Source organism: Mesoplodon densirostris, chromosome 3, assembly GCF_025265405.1.
Source record: "Mesoplodon densirostris isolate mMesDen1 chromosome 3, mMesDen1 primary haplotype, whole genome shotgun sequence".
NCBI lineage: Eukaryota > Metazoa > Chordata > Mammalia > Artiodactyla > Ziphiidae > Mesoplodon > Mesoplodon densirostris.
This window is the reverse complement of record NC_082663.1, coordinates 89908228-89932119: the sequence shown is the minus strand read 5'-3', so window position 1 is coordinate 89932119 and position 23892 is coordinate 89908228. Positions and strand designations below refer to the sequence as shown.

Here is a 23892-nt window from a genome sequence, read left to right as displayed (position 1 = left end):
GCTAGAAATTTGCTAAGCTTAAAAATTAGTGACAAAGTGCAGGCTTCCTGAATATGAACGCTTGAAGCATGTGGGAAACATATTTGGAATGGAGAATGTTGACCTGCTTTCTTTGTGTCCTACTACAGCTATCTAATTATAAGCTTTCAAAGATATCAAATTAGGTGCCCTCTTCATTGCATTTTACAAATATAGTTTTTTCATATTGCTAAAACCATTCTCAAACAAAATTTTGAGTGGTACATTGGGATGTTGGGAATCATTGTTAGCTAAAGTGAAACCATTCTTTTGACTTTTATAATTGTCTTTACTGCTGTGTTTTATAGTCTTCTGAGAATTTGGCTTATCCAAAAAGAGATTCTGTGCCTTCCCAAGTGAGAAGGAAACCTTTTGTCAGCATCTTGTCTGAGTTAACTCCTTGGCTACACAGGTCATGGAAGGTCTCTGTTGAACATCAGTCTTTGGCTCTATCACAAAACTGGTATTGAAGCACAGGCCAGCTCCCCCAGTACAGAGGTTAAAGAGGCAATTAGTCACTACAAAGCCGACTTGTGGCGTCTTCTGGTAAGGAAGTACTTAACTCTTTCCTGAATAATGCCTTAAATCCCATCTTCAGTATATTTTTATAGTCCACTAAAATAATTTTGTCTTATCCATTTTAAATTAAAGGTGAGCTTAAAATATATGATGTCTGTTGAATTGAGACTTTCTCATCAATACTTAAAGAAGTAAGTGTAATGGGGGTGGAGATGGGCAGGGAGATTATCATCAATTGTATGTTTAATATTCCATCTAAATTTCATGTTAGCTGTTTGGAAGCCTAACAAGTCTCTGAAATATTTCTAGCTTTACCATTAAAGTTCTTATTTATTATTGCAGGACGGGGTAGGAGTTGGAACTTGCCAGAATTTTGCCTGACTTTTTTTTCAGAAAAGGAATGGCCTCTGATGAATCACAATTCACTGAACTGGACCATAGTTTTATATGTTTTTATATTCCTGTTTTTTTTTTTTTTTCAGGGCCTGAGCTTTTGCTTCCAGACAGTAAATTTTTGTTACATGTAGGATAATAAAATCTTCTCTTCCACCCTCTATCTTAAAATATGCCAGAATACCATAAAGATAGCACCAGTCTTAACTGTATCAACATTGTGCAATGCCTGGATTCCCCCAGAGATATTGGCTATAAATTGATGGAACCCCAAAAACCTTTAAGGATGGAAGAGATTTCTTAACTTCTCCTATTTCAAAATAACTACATTTTTTTCCATTGAAGAATGACTAAACTGCTGAATTAGGAGGTCTTACCTTAAAATTTTCCCCTTCCCTTTCTTTCTAGCATTTCCTTCAGTCCTGAAACATGACTCTTTTCAGTTGATTTTCAGTAGATATAGAGATAGTGGTATGCTTTTTCTGCTGCTGGGTATGAACATTAATATCAGCTGTAGCAGCAAAAATAAATAGTAGTTGATCTATCAAGGTTATAAGTATTACGTCTATCATTTTATAATAATGTGGCTTTCTGATTAGATCTTTTAACATTTCTAACACATAATTTGCACTTAATAAAACCTTGTTGAAATAAATAAATCAGAAATAGCTTAGAATATTTTTTCTGCTTCTTGCATATTCAGAGGCACGCTTAGAAAAAGTTAGCTCAAGTTATTATATAATGGTTTAGTGTAGCTGCGGTAAAAGGATGGAACAACGGCTAAAATTAAAAACAAGACTTTTCGATAAATGTATCTGAAATATTAAAGCCAGAACCAAGTTTATCCAAATGTGTTAGTTTGGTTTCCTCTCCCCTGCCCCCTTGCTTTGGAAAAACATTTAACCATTTTGTTTCTTAGTAGCTTAAGGAAAATGTGCATTTAAAAAAATACTGCAGGCTTTATTCTATTTGAAAAACATTTTTTAAAGTTCTCTAAGAAACATTCAAATTACATTAAACATGTTTTCCTATATAAATGAAGGAACAAAATATTCCCGTAAGAGCTGGTTTGTGATGGTCACTCCTAAATATGTTAGAAAATATTATTTTGCTGTGGTATTACTCCTTTTTCAATGCTGACTCCTACTTACTCTCCAGTTAGGAAACCTACCTAATGCTAGAGACTGTCAGGGAAAGGTGGCCCAGACAGAATCAGCAGATGACAACATCTGCTCCACCTCTTCCAAAGTTGTAACACCTCTGTTGGCAGAGATGTAAACCCATAGAATTTATGTTTCAATAACATCTCAGGCTACTTATTGTGGTACATCTTATTAAAAACCAACAAACAAACCACTCTTCTCATTGTGTAATCTTTCACTATCTCTGTGTGACAAAATGGGCATCAGTTTTCCGCTGTTTAAGTAGCAACTACCTAAATTAATCTTGGATTCACTAATCAGATATTGGCTTTCCAGAGAATAACATTTGGTAAGTGAGAACTTAATGAATATCCCAAGAGAATTGTAACTGGTGGAGCTGGTGACATTTTGCATGTCACTCCTAGTCTTTGCCCCTGAGATATATTGTGTTTTGAGCAAACGCTTTAGCATTTTAATTGCAAGTCATCCTTTTAAAAAAATCTCTCTTGCAGTGAACATCTCTTTTATGAGATTATCTTTAGATGTTTGCATGAAAAATTGACTTAAGCATACATTTGATACTATGCTGTTAAAGGGATGGAATAGAAGAACATTTACAAGAAAGTGTACTATGAAATACAAAGGGCGCTCAACGTGTCAATTTGATGCCATGTATCACTTTCTCAAAATAGGCTTTCATTTGTCATTATGTACATTTCTTTAAGTTAAAGATAAAAATAACCACTGCATGCTATGTAAGGTTAAGGTGTCATGTTACTAGGAAAAGTACCTATGAATGGAATGTTTATAAATGAAATTATATTCACATATAATAGGAAGGGTACTGTTAGTAAATTCTTGAATTGATTCATCTTGTAAATGTTTAACTGTAAATTTATCTTTTTTTTTAACATAGAAATCTGTTATATAGTGCACATTCTGAAAGCAGGGTATACCTATAAATCATGTCCATTCATTTGCTGCACTGAGATTGGACTATACTTCAGTAAAACTCGATTTGGGGCTTTAGAAAAATCAATCAAATATCATTATTCTTTGTTGTAGATGCCAAATTGTGTTTTGGTGACCTCTGCTATCATTTAAATGACCCCTGCTATCATTTAAATGACCCGTATATGCGTTAGTCAGGATGAGCTTTTGTAGCACAGAATTGGACCAAGTTTGCTCCCTTGTTTCTCTCTTTAGATCTTGTAAATCCTTTTTATTCCTTTTCATGTCTGTGTGTGTGTGTGTGTGTGTGTTGCAAGCTCTTCTGCTTTTACCCACTTACAATCTATATAACACAGGGTGGCTTGTTGGCTTGTCTAGTTTCAGGAAATTATGAAAATGAAGTTCTATTTCTAAAACCCCCAAATAGATTACTTTTATGATGTGTTTGTATTTCAGGAGTTTTAACGTTTGATCTACGTGTTTATTCGACCTTAAACGTACTTAGCTCCCCAGTTACACTTATTTGCCAATTACTTTATAGCACTGTTCATACTTTTTGTTTTAAATCTGTAGGGTTGTTTTTGTCTTGTTGCATTTTTTCTTCTGCTTGAAGATATATCTATTATTCAAATATAAAAGTGACTTAGGAAAGAACATCCTAAAGTTTATTTAGAAATTCACCAAGCCACATACTAATGCATCTCTAACGGGGACATTTCTTTTCACACCTCTAAGGTGATTGAGCCTGTCCTTTAAAGTGAGATTTGCAAACCAGTGTCTGGCAGCTCCAATTAGCTTCATTTGGATTTGAAACACATCACAAACAGTAACAAGGTCTCCTAGGACACTCCTCTTTGCAAGCAATGTAGTCATATTTCCTCATTAGTCCTTTTCAATTGTCACTAATGCCATGTTCCAGCTTTTGAGTTGGAGACAAAAAACATAAAAATTTGGTATGTATGTAGAATGGCCATTGTTTTCTATAATTCAAGGCTCTTTTGAATTCCTTTGATAGTTTTGAAGCTTACACAGCTTAATTCATTAACCTTTACCCTTCACATAAATCAGGTTACTAGGAATCTATTGCTAGGGAGACAGATTTTTCCCTCCACTGAAACTAAGTAATGCCTTCTCTTCTTTAAAAAAAAAACAAAAACAAAAAAAACCCTATATTGATCACAAAAGTACCTTTTTGCTGTTTTTCATATTTCATCAAATTTTTTAGGTGCATTTTAGAACATTATCAAAAGCAAGTGAGCATAAAATCACATTATTATAAAAAATAATTCTGGATGCTTTGGATACTTTGGAGCAGGTTTTCTAGCCCTATTCACTGTTCTAACGGAGTTTATATATATATGTACTCAACAGCTGTTACTCAGGAATTTACAGTGGTTGCAATTTTTAAATTCTCTTCAGGACCCTGCGAAAACATAAAAGCATGAAATAATCTGAGGGGAAGCAATTCAGAATGAACTAAAATATATTTAAATGAACCTAGGACATTTGATTTGGAGAAATTTTTCATATAGGCCCTCAGTTTTATAAAGAATAATGATGTGGGACTTCGAAAAAGATAGGGGTTGTTCTGTGGTTTCATGCAGGTAAAAATAGAATGTATGTCTTCTGATTCTTTATTCACTCTTGTTAAAACATGTCTCCTCTTGTTTCTCAGAACTCAGAAAGGTGGTTTAGTAGGCTTGTGTTTGATGTTCATGGGCTACTTTAACAATATTTGATATTCTCCTGCATTTGTCCACTATGCCATATTCCTATATTATGAATTTGTTCTTAATAATCTTATGGATTATTACTTTCCCTAAGGATATTGTTCTTTTCCCAAGTTTTGTAATTCCTTAGGTTGTCATGCATGAAATAGGAAATCTTTGAATGCACTGACCCATAGAAAATGTTGGTCATATGGTATTCTGAGGTTTATCCTTAGGGATGGTGGGGACGGGTAGGGGGATAATGGGAAAATTTAGAATTCTGGATTCTGAGTTTAGGAATTCATGGCTTACCCCGAGGGACAAAACTATAATTAATCACTGAGATTAATGAATGTTCTCCTATTTGATATCTGTGAATAGGAGAGGGGATGGAGAAGCAAAGGTTTGAAATGTGGTCTTTGGTTCTTTTGCTCTCCTTCTCACAGACTGTGACTTTGCAAACAGTCCTCCCTTTTTTGGGTATCATTTTTAATACCCCTTAAAAATTTACATGAATACCTGTAGTCAAAAGGTGTAAATAATTACTAAGCCTTGTTTGTTGCCTGCATACAGTCTATGCAGTGAACTGGGAAATTCTCTGATGTTAATACACTAAAGGTCACGACTAAAGCCAAGACTCTTAAAACAGAGTAGAATTATTTAGAGTAAATGTGGTCGACAGACTTGTGTTAGGTTACCTCCTGTAAATATACTCGAGAATGGACTCTAAAAGTTTTAGAAGGAAAGGACAGTCACCAGCGTGGTCTCTCATCATGACTTGCTATCGCTACAAGCTGCCTGGGAAACTAGGCCTAGACTAATCACAGGACTTACGACACTAGCCAGGGACCTGATGTGGGGTTCCATTTTCACCAATTTGCAGTAACAGGATAATATAAACCACTTCCATTTTCAACTCTCAAAAAAATAGCTATTTTACCTATTTATTTGAACCACTCAATTTTGTGTGTTAATATGATATTGAGTTTCAGTCCAGGTTCACAGAACTTGGGACTTCTCAAATATCACATCCATGAAATATGTGATATTTAAATTAAAAAAATAATGTTTGCTAAAAATCTTCCAAGGAATACTTTTTTTTTCCTCCATGAATTCCTGTTTGCGGAATAGTTTTATGTTGTGCATAACTTCTAGCACACTGGCTGTGATTACAGGGTACTTAAAAGTATTTGGAAAACCTTATGTGACTGAACTATTAAAAACAGAGCAAGTGCTTGCTTCGGCAGCACATACACTAAAATTGGAACGATACAGAGAAGATTAGCATGGTCCCTGTGCAAGGATGACACACAAATTCATGAAGCGTTCCTTATTTTTTAAATAAATAATTAATTAATTTAAAAAAATTTAAACAAAAGAACAAAAATCCTAGGTGATCCTTTGTAAAAGCAAAATGCTTTTCTCTTATGTTTCTCTTTTTTTTCCTCTAAAAGGTATGTACTGTACTGTTTTTTTTTTTCTTAATCACATGTTTTCTCTTGGCTATTGCCTCTTGAGTAAGCTAAATATATGTGTAATATCTATTCATAACTTTTCTCTGTCATGTAGGGAGGAAACCTGATGCTCATGGCCTTTCATCAGTTTTAGGACAGTTCTTATCCAGTGATTGATTATCTGATTTTATGTGAATACCGGTTTTTGTTGCCTATGAAATAGCATTTGATCTGGCTTGTACACTGAAATCAATTTGTGTTATTTGCTGTCTGTAGTCTGCTCTGTGTGTCTTTAATGTTCTCGTGTGCTTGTAGCATACCTAATTTAGAATCAAGTGGCAGGAACACAAATAGAATATTGTATTTCTTAGAGTTTTTCCATAATCAGATGTAAAATCAGGTGTTCTGAACTATTTGAAAAGACCATGAGAACAAAATAAATTATATGAACATTATTTCTGCACTAACGTATTTCATTTTGTGGTGGTCATACAAAATGTTGGATCTGCTAACTTTTTTGGTAGGTAATGGAGGAGGACAGAGAGCTATGTATATTTGATACGGTAGAAAGTAGACTTTTTATTAACTATTTATAATATTATCATGTAGGGCCTTTATTTTTATCCTTAGTATGTGAAAATTAGTTTTTAAAGTCATATGTAAAACATGATTGTTGCCTGTAATGTTTTATTTTCCCTTTTTTATGACTTTATTCAAATATTACAGTAAAGCAAAATGACACGGAATTAGGTTTAAAAATTTCCCTTCATAATAACCTGTATCAATCATAATTACATTGTTACTGTTTTAAGTTTTCTGTTGTAACCATGGAAGAGCTTACCCATTTTTATCATATATCTTTTTTTTTTAAATAGCCAAAAAAATGTTTATTCAGTTATTCTGAGGAACTTAGAAATGTTTATCATTCCATTAAAACCATATTCTATAAAAATATTTTTAAAAGAAAAATATATCTTCTCTATAATTAATTTAACCTTCAGTAATAAATTATGTGAAGTAAAATTGTATAAAATTTCCTGACATTTTATGAAGATACCTACAAATAAGCCAGACAGCAAATAAAATATCTGAAAGACATAGATGGATACTCAGTAATTTTTTGATGGATTACACACATAGGTATCAAATTACTTGATCCTTACTTTCTAGAAAAGGTTAATGACTCTTTTTGCTTTTACCCTTTTACTTAACTGTTGTTTATAAAGATTAAAACAGGGGCTGCATTGAAGGATGCATATGCCAATGTGTCAGTTTGACTGTACAGGTTTTTCTGATAATTCAGGGGACTGAGCCACACTGTTAATCATTGTTTTCAAAGTTCATTCAATTCTGTACTACATGTTCCACTATGGCCATTAGAGCAGAGTACACCATTCAAAAACCTTTTAACTGAAATGAAACCAGAAAAGACTTTAAATCTTACATATCTATATCTATATATTATGGATATGGCCTATATGTATGCAACAATTCATTTAAAATGTTAAGAATAAAACATTTTAAAGTAAAAGATTTTAAAGTTCTTATGTGTACGATTTTTCTTTCATCTTTAATCAGTGTTACAGATTTTTAAAACATTTTTATTTTGAATAAAATTTCACAAAATGTGTACTTCAGTGTTATCAAAGTCCATCATTAATAATTAAACCATGAGCAATATTACCATTCTTTTATAATGACCATCTGTCTATATTCTACACTTTCATTACATTATTTTTTATGTAAATAACATATGTTCATTATATAGCACATGTTTACTAATCCTTTATTACCAAATGTAACACTACTCTTACAGGAATATCTCTCTTTCATCACTTTGGTTTTAAAAGATGTGCTAGTCATAAATGTATTTAATTAAAGTCATTTAGGTATTAGAGCACTTGAGTTTGAAGCAGGGAATATAATACTTTTTCCTGAAACACCTTGAAAGAGGTTTTTTGAAAGAAGAGAGCTGTGGCATTCATCAAACGCTGACCTCTTCCTGTTATAGTCCTGGCCAAACTCTTGCTAATTTAACTTGAAACGCATTAGTGTAACTCACCATTTTTTGTATGTGTTTTAGGTGTGTGGAGGTCATTGCAAAGGAAGGACAAAACCTGAAAGAGCTGTATTTGGTGTCCTGTAAAATCACAGATTATGGTATGTAATGAGCCATTGTCCTAATCATTTTCAAGAATAAAAAGGTACAAGATCTTTGAAAGCTCTTTTAAAAGAAATCAAAAGCTACTAACTCATAGAGACTAGGAGATTTATCTTTACTTGTACTTGCTGATCATACACCCCCGAATCAAGAAATCATGATAATGGAACCAGAGTAAAAACAAACATGTATATCAGTTTATCACTACATGTAATCATATACACATATGTGCATATGCACATACACACTCACATAGGATTAAAAAGTATGGCTAAAATTGCTGTATGATGAAAATAAATACTAGGATAGTTAAATATTTGATATAATAAATATAACTAAAGTAATTATTACAGAGTTGATTTGCTTAATGTCATGTAAAATGCATTCTTGTGCCATTCCAAATGCTAACCTTCTTAATGCCTTAAATTCTTTAAAGCGCTGGAAACTTCCAATAGGAAGTTCAGATATACAGGAAGTAGAGTATACATTTGTTTGTAAGAGTTTAAATTATCTTAATTTTAAATATCCCTTTAAAGTGGAGAAAAGCAAGTTGTTTTATAAAAATATGAAAAGTATGAAATCATCCAATTGGAGTAATAAAGAAAAGTAACCTAGCCTTTCCTTTTTCGTTCAGCTTTATATATTTTTTCCTATTAATTTGCATATGTAATCTAAATACAGAGTTTTAACTAATTATTTGGCTTTATGGGAGACTAAAATGGTTTCCATTTTTCTTTTCTGATTTTTAAATTTGTTCCTTTAAAGTGGAGAATATGCTTTCTGCCTTGAAGGGAACTCTAATAATCCATTAAGTTTTTTATTGTTAACTCCAACATATGCTAATAACCGACTCCAATCCTAAGATGTCATACTGACCATCTGCCCTGGGTGGGAGAGTTGTATTTTATCAGCTACTAAATTCATCCTTTGGAAAAATTCTATGAAAGCTGTAACAAAAAATAAAAAATAACATAAAGGATTTGGCTTGAAAATAACCCTAATTTCTTTTCAAAGTTTAGTTTTTGAGAATGGTAAATGTCGTACATGGATTTATCCATAATGTTTCTGGGTTGTTGTCTTTTTCCTAATTATAGCATGAGAAAGGAGTGTTTTGATATGTTTTCTTTTTACTTGTAGTTTGTTTTCTGGTTTGGCATATTAGATTGCCATTTAGATACAGTAACTCTAAAACCTCCAATATCTCCCTATTGTCTAGGCCTTAGAGTGTTCTCTCTGCCCAACACAGGGCATATCCTCAATACCTGTAGATTTGTTAATTAACTAGTACATTCATTTGTTGCAAACTCTTTACTTGGCATTCAAGATCCTTTACCATTAGTCTCCTACCTGCCCCTACAACCTTACTTTATATTTCTCCCTTTTACCTGTTTGCTGTCAATGTCAGATTGCTAATTGCCAGGAGAGCTATGGATTAAGTTCCTTAGAATGAACTCTTCAAGGTCCTGCAGTGGAAAATGTTGCTAAAGTTATACTCTGTCCCAGTACCATTTAAGTTAGCCAGTGCAAAGAAATGTTCCAGAAGATACGGAAAAGAGAAAAAGCTTTGGACTTGGGACAAATCTGGGATCAAGTTCTGTCTTCGTTCCTTGTTCTTTGGCCTTAGGGAAGTTCCTTCACGTCTCTGAGGCTGTTTCCTCATTTGTGAATTGACTTCATGCTCCTGTGTGTACCTGGTACCTAGTCTAATGATTAGCACAATGTATACTGCTGAGAAAAATTGCTTTCCTACAGGAATGGGACAGAGAAAAGATTCACACAAAATTCTTCTACCTCCTTTCCTTTCCTTGGAAGGAAGGAAGGTTTATTGCTGTTGTTTATTGCTGTTGTTGAGTGATATTCTCAGGTTCTGATATTTTGAGATCTCAGGATTTTTTTTCTCCTGGTGAGGTGAAAACTGTTGGAACTTTGCCCATGTGGTTTGCATTTATTCCTATCTCTGAATTATTTAGGTCAGCGGTTCTCAACCCTCTCTGCACATTAGGATCACCTGGGGAGTTTCTAGAGCATTCTGATGCCTGAACCTTACACAAGACTAATTAAATCAGAATTTCTAGGAGGTGGGGCCCAGGCAATAAAACCTGCCTAAGTGATGTCAATGTCAGCCAAAGTTGAGAACTACTCATCTAGTCTAGTTGACAGGAAGTAGAAGTGAAATTTTTGAGGACTTCCTTCCTCCACCCAGACATGAAATCTATCACAGTTTTTTCATACCTCAGTCCCTCCAGCTTTCAAGCTGTCTGCCCCACCTAGTCTCTCTTCTTTCTTCCGTGAGGTTTTAGGTGTTCTAAGGATTTGTGGCGAAAGTCTCTGTGCATCTGTTGGTTCTGTTTTTCAAAATGTTTGGGCACAGTTGAGGATGAGGGGGAAAGCTCAATAGTTTATGAGATTTTACTATAATTGCTAGTTGATTTTAAAATTAAAAGAAATTACTAAACACTCAGCTCAGTGCATCTTTTTTTCTCTGGTACCATGCCAATAACACGTGAACAATTTTTGTCAAATAGACAGCAAGAAAGATTCTTCATTGTAACCAGAGAAACAGCATGTTATTGGAGGTCATTGCTCTACTAGGGGAGGCTGTGATCCCTTGCCCTGTGTTAATTATAAATTTTAAGAAGGAAAAGCAGATGCTTTCTTCCTTCTTTAACTGGATAATTAAAGACATATTCTGTGGGACTTTTTGATTTTTGAGGCTACTTAGAAATTGTAAAATTTGATGTACACCTGATACCAGGGGAATTTCATCCTTCAAGCGACTACTCCCTAATTCTGCTTCCTATTGCTTTGCTCATATTCTAGCTAGTCTCCTCCTCACCTCCTTTTTCTTTGGTGCTGTGTTTGTACATGCTTTCAGTACAGTATCCTGCAATTTTTGAAGTGTTTTTGCAGGATTCATTGATTCAGAAACAGCAGCTCCCCTGGCTTATCATTTGTAATTTTTCTCAAGATTCTCACAGTTGTTGAGTGTAGTATTATAGTACTTAGCAACACCTGCCCAGGCTGTTAGGAAGTTATGTTCATTTTTTTTATTATTAATTAATTTATTATTTATTTTTGGCTGCATTGGGTCTTTGTTGCGGTGCACAGGCTTCTCATTGCAGTGGCTTCTCTTGTTGTGGAGCACGGGCTCTAGGAGCACAGGCTTCAGTAGTTGTGGCTTGCAGGCTTAGTTGCTCCACAGCATCTGGGATCTTCCCGGACCAGATCTCGAACCCATGTCCCCTGCATTGGCAGGCGAGTTCTTAACCACTGCGCCACCAGGGAAGCCCAGTTATGTTCTTTTTCTTTTTTTTTTTTTTTTTTTTTGCGGTACGCAGGCCTCTCACTGCTGTGGCCTCTCCTGTTGCGGAGCACAGGCTCCGGACGCACAGGCTCAACGGCCATGGCTCACGGGCCCAGCCACGCCGCAGCATGTGGGATCTTCCCGGACCGGGGCAGGAACCCGTGTCCCCTGCATCAGCAGGCGGACTCTCAACCACTGCGCCACCAGGGAAGCCCTGTTATGTTCATTTTAATTGATATATGATACAGTTGTCATGAAGAAAACTATCATTCTAATAGGCTTCTTATTCCCCAGATTGAACATAGATCTTTATGGTAAAGGATAACAATTATAAACAAATCAATAATTCAGGCACAGCTAAATGGAAAATACAGTCTTGGGAAATTGCTCCCTAAAGAGAAATCTAATATTGTCACTCTTCTGTAACTAAACAAATAAATGTTATAGGTCGTATCGTGGGAAGAAAACTCAAACTGAGAGAAGTAGGTTAGAATTCGCCTCTTCTTTTCTTTGTGACCTTGAGCAAGTTACTTAACCTCTTAGTTTTGTCATCTGTTAAGCACATGATAGTACACACCATAAAAGGTAGTGAAAATGAATATAAAACGTCTGTGTTGTGCCTGGTGGCATAGTGGATACTCACTAATTGGCAGTTTTTATAATTATAGAATCATCTCTTTTTCTGAAGAAGAATCAGCCCTCCTCCTCCAAGTGTGGCTTTCTGTTTGTGGGAATCATTATTTAGAAGTTTGACCTGTATTAGTCTATACATGCCTAGTTGACTTCCACACCTAAGCTATCTAAACCGGATTCTTATTAGTGGGGAATAAAAAGAAAGATGCAGCAAAAAGTATAAAATCTTTAATTTGTCTCCCTATCTTAGGTTTCTTCCCTATCTCTTCTCTATGTTACCTTCATTTTTGTTTGGATAATTTTCTCTTGGCTTCCCTTTTGCTTTTGTTTTTTGTTCTTATAATAATTTATCAACTAATAATTTCCAACCAACCTTTCTGCTCACCTTCAAACACTTTTCTGTTGAAAATTCTCCTCCTTTAGAACAGTGTATCCTTAGGATTAAAGGGAAAACAACTTGTATCATTCAAGCCTACAGAGGTCAGAGCCAGTCTTACTCCAGCTGCAAGGCATAGAACATGTGATATAGTAAATGGGATGGATGAATAAAGCCCGTATCTCCATTAGCATCTCCGTAGTGAAGGTTACCAGTGTGACCCTGTGTCAGGGAGCAGTTGTAAAAAGGACCCAGGTTCCTTTCTGGGTTGTTATCACATTTCCTTTGACTTTATTTAGCACTCCTCAGGGCCCTTGAAATACACTCTAGAGGATATCTTTTTGCTTCCCATCTCAAGTTGTCAAATAACCTTTTAATTAAAGAGGACTGTAAACACTCAACTACTGACATCGATGTCTGGGGCCTACAAGTCTCTGACAACCCACAGGCTCATCTGGGCCGCTCCACACTCTCCTGTCACTCCCGCAGGCCCTGGGGCTGCTCTCTGAGGACAGTCTTTGACTGCCCCTTACTCTGCTTGCCAATGCGCTTCTGCCTGATCTGGGACTTTTAAGCCTAACCCCAAGGCTTGCCATAAAAGCTTTTGGATTGCTCTGGGCAAAAGGTCTTCCAAGACAAGGAGGTCATTTGTTCCAGTGGTTATCATGTGAGATGTCGTTTCAGTTGGTCTGCCACAAGACAGATGTGATGTATATTCATTCTGTTAACAAATATTGATTCACTACCTACTATGTGCTGGGCTCTGTGCTAGAGGCAGGACATGTAGTTTCTGCATTCCTGGAGCTTTCATCCTGTTGGGATCCAGAGGACAGGGCTGGCCTGCTTATTAAAAAAAAAAGAGAGAAAAAAAAAAAAAAAACAGGTAATGCATCTTTTTCCAGACAAGAAGAATGGCAAGGAGCGCCTGCAGCCATAAATCTTTGCTTTGGTCTAACCCGTGCCTCACCCCAGCCTTGCTGGCCTTCTGACGCTATTGAAAGATTAATAAGTTGTACATTCGCTACCTCTTCTTGGAATACCAGACCTCTTTAGCTGTTAGTTAATCCAAATTGGGATCTGGGATACATTTTCAAAATAAGCACACTAAAGAAACAAAAGGAGATCCCAAGAAGCATTCTGGGTTATACTAGTATCAGGAGTGTTTCACTTTTTTTTTTCTTGCCAAACCAACACTGATATATTATTCAAGAAAAAAATCTTATACCAAAAATAATTTTGCTCTTTCTTAACCATCTTATTTTTCATATTATTAGGTATGCATTACATACAGTGATGTTCCATTTAATATTGAATTCTTGGCTTTTTCTTTTATGTTTTGTCTCATTTTCAAATTGTATTTCAAACTGCTCCAAGGTTGCTGGGTAAGATTCAACTCCTTTTGTCAGCAGGAATAACTCTAATAGTTGTAAAGTGACAGAGAAGAACTTTAGAAAATACAGTTGCAAGTCAAAAAGAATGTCTTATTGTTTACTGTTGGTTATTCACACTTTCTCTCCATTCTGTCATTTAAATATAGATAGCTTTTATTGTTTCTAACAAAATAGTACTAAATTGCTAAATCTTCTACTGTTGCAAATTCCCCTTGTTTTTATGTCCATCTTAAAAGTTATTTCTCTCCACTTCTAATTCTTTCATTCCTGGAATTCCTCACTATTGTATTTATGTGTCTACTGTTGTACTTAGCAAGTGTTATTTTCTTTTTTCTTTCTTTTCAGTAATTGTCATGATTTTTAACCAAAAAATCGGTATTTAATTATAACTGTTTTCTAAATGCTTTCTTTTTGCTCAACAGCAAAGAAATTGTTGACTTTCTTCCCTATTTCCTAGGTCATCCTAAGCCTGCAGCTATATAACCCTGAAATAAAAGACTGAACAATAACCAAGCTTATCATAATAGACTTTTCATAATAGACTTTCATCTCAAATGTATTGAGAAGCACTTCTTTTTTTTTTTTTTTTTTTTTTTTGCGGTACGCGGGCCTCTCACTGTTGTGGCCTTTCCCGTTGCGGAGCACAGGCTCTGGATGCGCAGGCTCAGCAGCCATGGCTCACGGGCCCAGCCGCTCCGCGGCATGTGGGATCTTCCCAGACTGGGGCACGAACCCGTGTCCCCTGCATTGGCAGGCGGACTCTCAACCACTGCACCACCAGGGAAGCCCGAGGAGCACTTCTTAAGACTTTTTTTTTTTAATAAATGTATTTATTTTATTTATTTATTTTTGGCTGCGTTGGGTGTCCATTGCTGCGCGCGGGCTTTCCTCTAGTTGTGGCGAGCGGGGCCTACTCTTCGTTGTGGTGTGCAGACTTCTCATTGCAGTGGCTTCTCATGTTGTGGAGCACGTGCTCTAGGCATGTGGGCTTCAGTAGTTGTGGCTTGCAGGCTCTAGAGCACAGGCGCAGTAGTTGTGGCGCATGGGCTTGGTTGCTCCGCGGCATGTGGGATCTTCCCAGACCAGGACTTGAACCCGTGTTCCCTGCATTGACAGGCGGATTCTTAACCACTTCGCCACCAGGGAAGCCCTTAAGACATTTATTTTAAGAAAAGTCTCCCATAACCAATTCAAAGGCCATCTCTAGCTTCCTATATAATAGAGTTCTTTTTTTTTGATTAAGGAATCTTCTAACTTACATGTAAAAGGCGAATGGACGTTTTTGTGCTTGCCCCTGAACTTTCTTACACCTCCAAATACACGAATGTTGTTGCTGCAAATTATTTAGTTTATTAATTTTTATAGCCAAATACTCGGTTTCCATATACAACCGAATCACTAGCTAAAATATTGACTTTCCCACTTTCCTTCTCTCAACTGCTTTTAGCATTTCTAAAATAAAGTGTTTGATTTTAGTATTAATTAGCTGTCTTAGCGTTAATCTTATGAAGGAGTCCTGTTACAGATAAAAGCAATTTATCCCAAATCACATGAAAAGTAATGTTTTCGAGTTCCTATTCTTCACCCCCACTGCTTAGTACCCTTAAGTATGCAGACTAAGCATTTGTTTTCCTTGAAATATGCTGTAGTATAAATAGAGTCATTATTGACCATTATCAGTATTGTATCAGCAATGAGTAGATCTAAAGGGGACCAAGATAACTGCAGTAATACTAAATTTCTAGTATCCCACAAAATAAACAATCTTCTAATGTTTAAAACTTCTTAAAAATAGAAATTTTGAGTGGTAGTGAGTTCTCTATTACAAGAGTTATTCACACCGAGATAACCTCTCGAAAAGAATATGGAAAGATGGAAGCACTAGGTAAGGAACTGACGTACATAATGTTTAAATTTCTTTCTACTCCTGGGATTTATACTGGACCAGTTCCATTTTTGTTTCATTCAGCAAATGTTTACTGTATGTGTACTGGCTGGGTGCTGAGGAGAATACAGAGATGGGTGAGAAGTATATACTCTTACATAGAGAAAGAAGACATAAGCAGTGAAAATGTTTTCCAACATATTAAGCAACATGATGGTGTCAATTTTTTTTTTAACAAATAGGCCCTACAAGATGTAGGGGCGCAGGAGGACAAGATCATAAGAGGCTGAAGTCTTTGGGGAAGGATTTTTTTTGGAGGAGGCATGGGAGGACACATATGAGAAGCAAGGGCATTTGAGGTACTACAGCCTTAGGAAAGGCTCAGAGCAAGAACAGGTGTCTGAATGGATGAGTTTGTATGCATTGGTTAATCTAAAGAAAGAGCAGAAATCATCCAAAGTGATTACGTGCACACACAGGCAAATTTTGAAGAAACCTTATGAAAATATTCTAGTTGAAAATTCAGGGTAAGTTCCAACTTTCATCTAGACTTTTCCTGTCTTATTCACCATTCCCATGGTAACAACTTCACTTAACATATATAAAAGGAAACACTACTTTGGGTTTTAACTACTAATCAAATACCCAGTTCAATTGAGAGAAGTCAAGTGTAAATTTTCATCATAATATAATAGAATAGTTACCATTTATTGGATATTTTCTGTGGGGCATTATTCATTTAATCCCCTTAGATATGGGCTGTTAGTATTCAAGCCTAGAGATGTGGAAACTGTGGCTAGGAAAGCCTCAGGTTCACACTGTCTGTGAATAACCATATGGTATGGATTCAGTGTTAAATATCTCTTGGATAACCACTCATAGGTCAGTGATATGCTTAGTAGTATTTATTACTAGAAAGCTTTGTTGGATTTTCCCAGTTGTCAAAGCTTAAACAAAGGTAACTGAATCCCATGATAACCATGTTTGTCCATCTGTGTATAAAAAAACAATGTCTCAAAGCAGCTACCCCATGAGATCTAATTATATAGTTATAGAACTTAATAGGTTTAATGTGCTTATTCACTATAACTTTGTTGTGCTGCCACCAAATATCAGTTATATTCTATGATTAAACATTCCCTAGCTGGAAGATAGAGACTCTTATTGATATTCAGTGTGTATTCATGTATTCAATAAATGTTTTCTTAATTATTTCAAAACTGTATATAATTCTTCATGAGTTAAAATTTTTTCTTACACTCTCCTTCTAAATTATTACCAAAAGCTTATGAAGGAAGCAGAAATATTACTTTTTTAATAGATGAGAAAATTGAGCCCAGACAGGTTTTAATTAATTAACAAAACCGGAACTATAATCTCCTCCCTCCAAATCGTTTACTGGATTATGTGCAGATAACTTCTTAAATTTCTCTGCTTTTCATATAGAAATGATTTCTTCATTTAAATGATCCTTTAAAAGCAATTTTAGTTAATGCCAAATGATGTCTCATAGCATTTTTTTAACATCTTTATTGGTGTATAATTGCTTTACAATGGTGTGTTAGTTTCTGCTTTATAACAAAGTGAATCAGCTATACATATATATATATATCCCCATATCTCCTCCCTCTTGCATCTCCCTCCCATCTTCCCTATCCCACCCAGCCAGATGGTCACAAAGCACCGAGCTGATCTCCCTGTGCTATGTGGCTGCTTCCCACTACCTATCTATTTTACATATGGTAGTATGTATAAGTCCATGCCACTCTCTCACTTTGTCCCAGGTTACCCTTCCCCCTCCCCGTGTCCTCAAGTCCATTCTCTACATCTGCGTCTTTATTCCTGTCCTGCCCCTAGGTTCTTCAGAACAATTTTTTTTTTTTAAGATTCCATATATATGTGTTAGCATACAGTATTTGTTTTTCTCCTTCTGACTTACTTCACTCTGTATGACAGACTCTAGGTCCATCCACCTCACTACAAATAACTCAATTTCGTTTCTTTTTATGGCTGAGTAATATTCCATTGTATATATGTGCCACATCTTCTTTATCCATTCAACTGTCGATGGACATTTAGGTTGCTTCCATGTCCTGGCTATTGTAAATAGAGCTGCAGTGAACATTTTGGTACATGACTCTTTTTGAATTATGGTTTTGTCGGGTTATATGCCCAGTAGTGGGATTGCTGGGTCATATGGTAGTCCTATTTTTAGTTTTTTAAGGAACCTCCATACTGTTCTCCATAGTGGCTGTATCAATTTACATTCCCACCAACAGTGCAAGAGGGTTCCCTTTTCTCCACACCCTCTCCAGCATTTATTGTTTGTAGATTTTTTTTTTTTTTTTTGCGGTACGCAGGCCTCTCACCGCTGTGGCCTCTCCCGCTGCAGAGCACAGGCTCCAGATGCGCAGGCCCAGCGGCCATGGCTCACGGGCCCAGCCGCTCCACGGCATGTGGGATCTTCCTGGACCGGGGCACGAACCCGTGTCCCCTGCATCGGCAGGCAGACCCCCAACCACTGTGCCACCAGGGAAGCCCTGTTTGTAGATTTTTGATGATGGCCATTCTGACTGGTGTGAGGTGATACCTCACTGTAGCTTTGATTTGCATTTCTCTCATGATTAGTAATGTTGAGCATCCTTTCATGTGTTTGTTGGAAATCTGTATATCTTCTTTGGAGAAAGAAATGTCTATTTAGGTCTTCTTCCCATTTTTGGATTGGGTTGTTTGTTTTTTTGATATTGAGCTGTGTGAGCTGCTTGTAAATTTTAGAGATTAATCCTTTGTCAGTTGCTTCATTTGCAAATATTTTCTCCCATTCTGAGGGTTGACTTTCCGTCTTTTTTATGGTTATGGTTTCCTTTGCTGTGGAAAAGCTTTTAAGTTTCATTAGGTCCCATGTGTTTATTTTTGTCTTTATTTCCATTTCTCTAGGAGGTGGGTCAAAAAGGATCTTGCTGTGATGTATGTCATAGAGTGTTCTGCTTATGTTTTCCTCTAAGAGTTTTATAGTGTCTGGCCTTACATTTAGGTCTTTAATCCATTTTGAGTTTATTTTTGTGTGTGGTGTCAGGGAGTGATCTAGTTTCATTCTTTTACATGTTGCTTTCCAGTTTTCCCAGCATCACTTATTGAAGAGGCTGTCTTATGTCCATTGTATATTCTTGCCTCCTTTATCAAAAATAAGGTGACCATATGTGTGTGGGTTTATCTCTGGGCTTTCTATCCTGTTCCATTGATCTATATTTCTGTTTTTGTGCCAGTACCATACTGTCTTGATTACTGTAGCTTTGTAGTATAGTCTGAAGTCCAGGAGCCTGATTCCTCCAGCTCCGTTTTTTTCTCAATATTGCTTTGGCTATTCGGGGTCTTTTGTGTTTCCATATACAAATTGTGAAATTTTTTGTTCTAGTTCTGTGAAAAATGCCATTGGTAGTTTGATAGGGATTGCATTGAATCTGTAGATTGCTTTGGGTAGTACATTTTCACAATGTTGATTCTTCCAATCCAAGAACATGGTATATCTCTCCATCTGTTTGTATCATCTTTAATTTCTTTCATCAGTATCTTATAGTTTTCTGCATACAGGTCTTTTGTCACCTTAGGTAGGTTTATTCCTAGGTATTTTATTCCATAGCAGTTTTTTAAAGTACAGATATTTCTAAAGATACACAGTTGTACCATTCTCAAAAACATAAGCAATTGTCCTCTTCTTTAAATTCTTCCTTAAACCTGGGCTCAGAAGTTTCCAGGGCCTCAGAGTCATCACCTGCGTCAGGTGCCCCTTGCTTTTCTTCCCTTAGGAGAGCCACTTCCGAGAATGTCCTCTGAGAAGTCAAAATTGAATCTCTCTTCAGTGTGGCTTTGCTCTCTGCCTCCTTTATGCTGTTTAGCATCAGTGCTCCTCATTTTCTGAAATATCATGAGAAGTAGGAGCAGAAAGGGGGTGAAAACCCAAGGGCTGCATCTCTTCCTTCTAAAGCAGTAAGTTATATCTACAAGTGCTCTCTTAGGGTCTCACCTTCTCTTTAAGATAATTTAAGATAATTATGCCCTCCCCAGCTGTGTGTTTGACTAAATCTCCTTCACTATTTACTGGTTAATTAGCCTACTTAAGACACTTGGAATCTGATTCATTTTGGGGAAAAAAAAAAAAACGAAAAAGCAAAACAAAACAAACGTCCACCAAGTTTCCCATTAGAAAATGATAGTAACACTCATAGCAAAATATAAATTAAACATTAAACTAATTGATTTTACTGTATGTCTTTCACAAATTAGTCTCACATTGTTATATCCATTAACACTGGTAGGATTAAACCTTACCAGAAGTTCTTTCTCTTTTTATTTATTAACAGGATTTCCTTATTATTAAGAGAAACTTTCCTTTATTGACTTCTTGGTTTACTTGAGTTCAATTTATATAGGAAAGGAAGGAATAATACATGATTCTTTCTCTTTATTTACCAGTTTTTAAAATGCTAATTTCATTTCCATTATTCTTCAGAGGTGACCAGTGAGGTGTTGCTGTTGCTTTTGTTTAAGTATTATTATAAACTCAGTAATCCACTGCAGTTATTTTTAAATTGATACTCAAATTGTCCTATCTTTTGGTAGTACAAGCTTCTTCAAAATGGTTCTCCTGTCCATTTGACATAGACTGATTATGTCAAGATATGCCCGGCTCATCTTGTGCATTCCATGCTGGAGACATGGCATTAGCCATTTTTCTAAAGAACTTTGGTTCTTCGAATGAATTAGGCTTTTTAAAAAAATGTATCTTCGAAATCTATGCTGCTCTCTGAATCTTACATCACAGTATTTTTTGTATTTTAAGCCTCCAGCTTAAAACCTATTTTAGATCTCATCACAAGTCCAACCTTTCCATTACAACTCAGTAACATCAGCCCCCTGGGTTTTAGAGAATCCTCATTTAGGGATTCTCAGCACCCTAGAAATTTCTAGTTCCTTACACAGGCATACCTCATTTTATTTTGCTTTGCCTTATTGCACTTTAAATACTGCGATATTTACAAATTGGAGGTTTGTGGCAACCCTATGTCGAACAAGTCTATTGGCACCATTTCTCCAACACATTTGCTCATTTTGTGTCTCTGTGTCACATTTTGGTAATTCTAAAAATGTTTCAAACTTTCCCTTTATTACTTTATTTCTTATTGTGATCATTAATCTTTGACGTTCTACTATGACTCACTGAAAGCTCAGATGATGGTTAGCAGTTTTTAGCAATAAAATATATATATATATATATATATATATATATATCTTTTTTTTTTTTTTTTTTTTTTTTTTTTGCGGTACATGGGCCTCTCACTGTTGTGGCCTCTCCCGTTGCAGAGCACAGGCTCTGGACGCGCAGGCTCAGCAGCCATGGCTCACGGGCCCAGCCGCTCCATGGCATGTGGGATCCTCCTGGACCGGGGCACGAACCTGTGTCCCCTGCATCGGCAGGCGGACTCTCAACCACTGCGCCACCAGGGAAGCCCAATAAAGTATATTTTAATTAAGTTATGTACCTTGTTTTTTAAAACATAATGCTATTGCACACATAATAGGCTACAGTATAGTATAAACATAACCTTTATATGTACTGGGAAACCAAAATATTCGTGTGACTCAATTTATTGCAATATTCACTTTATTGTGGTGGTCTGGAACCTACCCTGCAATAGCTCCGAGGTATGCCTGTATCCAACACTCTCTTAATTCTACCCACATTTTCTGCTTTTGGAGAAATTAGGGGTGGAACTTGGGAAGGAGAGGTACTTTTACATTTTAGCTACCCCATCAATTTTCTGGGGATTTCCTTCTAATTTTGTCTCAGATATTCTGCATTTGTTTTAAGTAAGTCCTAAAATATGACCTCTTGGACCCATTTGGAAATACGTAGAAAAGTGTTCAAACTGTATGGTGTTACATAATCTTATTCAGGGCTTTTAAACTTCCTTGTTCTACCGTGAAAAATACATTTTGCATTTAAAGTGCTTGTTGGATTTTCACTAAAATTATTTCATCACTTACTAGAATGACTAGCAGTTTGTAAAACACTGCTGTAGTTCATCTCCTTCAAAGTATAGATAAAAACTAGACCTCTCAGTCAGTGACCTGCTTAAGAGTAGGAAACTGGTGGATTTCCTTGATACAAAATGGACACTGTTCTTGACGTAGAAGGTGCCAACCTTCCCAAGCTCATCATATCCAGTGTGTTGATCTTATTATCTATGAAATAAGGAGTTAGTATTCCTTTCCTCTCATATCTTTGGGAGTAAGAGGATCGAATAGATTCCCTTTATGATTTCACTTTAGGATAGATATTAAATGGAACTTTCACTTGAGGCAGAAAGGTAGTTTGGTTAATTTAATTTCCTAATTAAGTCAAACTTACTTTTAACTTGAATATTAAACTATTCATTTTAGCCCATATCCTAAAACATTCCCTTGGCTTTTTAAGACTCAGTCAATGAGAATTTATCTGTCAGATATGTTCCTTTTCTTGGGTTTATCTGCATGACATTAAATAAATAGTTTGAACTTTTCAACTTTTCAAACAATTGTGTTGAGTTTGATGTGGCTGATCCAGCCTATGTGCCTCTGTATGCAGTGCATACCAAATGCCTGAAAGCAACTTGTCTTTCACTGAGAATGACTGAGTATGGGCAGAGAAAAGGAGATTTTAAAAATTAGAAATAAGAAGTAAACAAAAAAGTTCTCTCTGTCTTCAGGGAGTTATTTTATATATATATTAATATGTATGGCTTTTTTAAATGAACTACCTTCATACTGGTATAATGTAAATTTTGCTTGCCAAAAATACTTTTATATGGTAAATAATTCTTAGAAGCAGAAAAAAAAAAGTGTGTAGAAAACTAGCTAAGTACTGTTTGATACTTGTAATATATTTTTAATCATCTCTATCTCTTTCTTAGGTTAAATTTCCCATTTTCTTTCTTTCTATTATCTCTTTCCTCACATATGGCTCTAGGAGCTTCTCCAAGAAAGCAGTTTTGCTTTGAAGATATTCCACTTCCTCTCATAAAGGATTCTTCTGTTCTTTTAGATTTGAAATCACAATAATGCCCTCATAGGATCCAGCCCCCTCTTCTGCCCTCTGTTTGAGAATCTTTCTGAAGTCAGCCTTGGAAAGTCAGATTTGGAGATTTGAAGTCCAGAGGTGCTTCTCTGGGGTACTGAGGATGAGACAGTCATGCAGGAAGCAGCTCATGACCAAGACAAAACCATCTAGAATAACACTTTCTGAACATACTTAAGGAGAATATATTTGAAATTTTAAATCATTTATATCCTATAGTAACCAAAAACTTCTTTTAAATGAATGAGAATACAGTTATCTCCCTTATTCATGATTTCAGTTACCCACAGTCAACCTCGGTCCAAAAATATTAAGTGGAAAATTCCAGAAATAAAGTTTGTAAGTTTTAAATTTTGTGCCTTTCTGAGTAGCATGATGAAATCTTGCACTGTCCCACTCCATCCCACCCAGGAGGTGAATTATCCCTTTGCCCAGTGTGTCCAGGTTGCTTACTGTATCCACCCATTAGCCATAGTAGCCCTTTCAGTTCTCAGATGATTATTGGAGTATAACAGTGCTTGTGTTCAAGTAACTCTTATTTTACTTAATAATGGCCTTAAAGTTGCAAGAGTAGTGATGATGGCAATTTGGATACTCTGTTACTGTGCCTAAATTTATAAATTAAACTTTATCATAGGCATGTATGTATAGGAAAAAACATAGTATATGTGAGGTTTGGTGCTATCCAAGGTTTCAGCATCCTCTGGGGGTCTTGGAACAAATCCCCCACAGATAAGGAGGGACTACTGTTATATATATGTATTGATAATAGCACATACATATTACAATAGTATGTATATGATATATATACATATATATCAGAATAAATAAGACTCAAGCCA

At 35.9% G+C, this 23892-nt stretch overlaps 1 protein-coding gene and 1 non-coding gene across 3 annotated transcripts in view; both read left to right on the top strand.

Moving 5' to 3' along the window:
* The window catches only part of FBXL17 (F-box and leucine rich repeat protein 17), a 495830-nt gene that overhangs the window by 310587 nt on the left and 161351 nt on the right, over window positions 1-23892 (top strand). For both annotated transcript variants that reach the window (XM_060093227.1, XM_060093226.1), the window contains one exon: window positions 8270-8346. In XM_060093227.1, coding sequence (XP_059949210.1) covers window positions 8270-8346 — 77 coding nt within the window. The remainder of the gene's footprint in view (window positions 1-8269; window positions 8347-23892) is intronic.
* On the top strand, window positions 5964-6070 carry LOC132487334 (U6 spliceosomal RNA). The gene has a single exon (XR_009531616.1). It is a non-coding gene; the product is annotated as a U6 spliceosomal RNA (small nuclear RNA).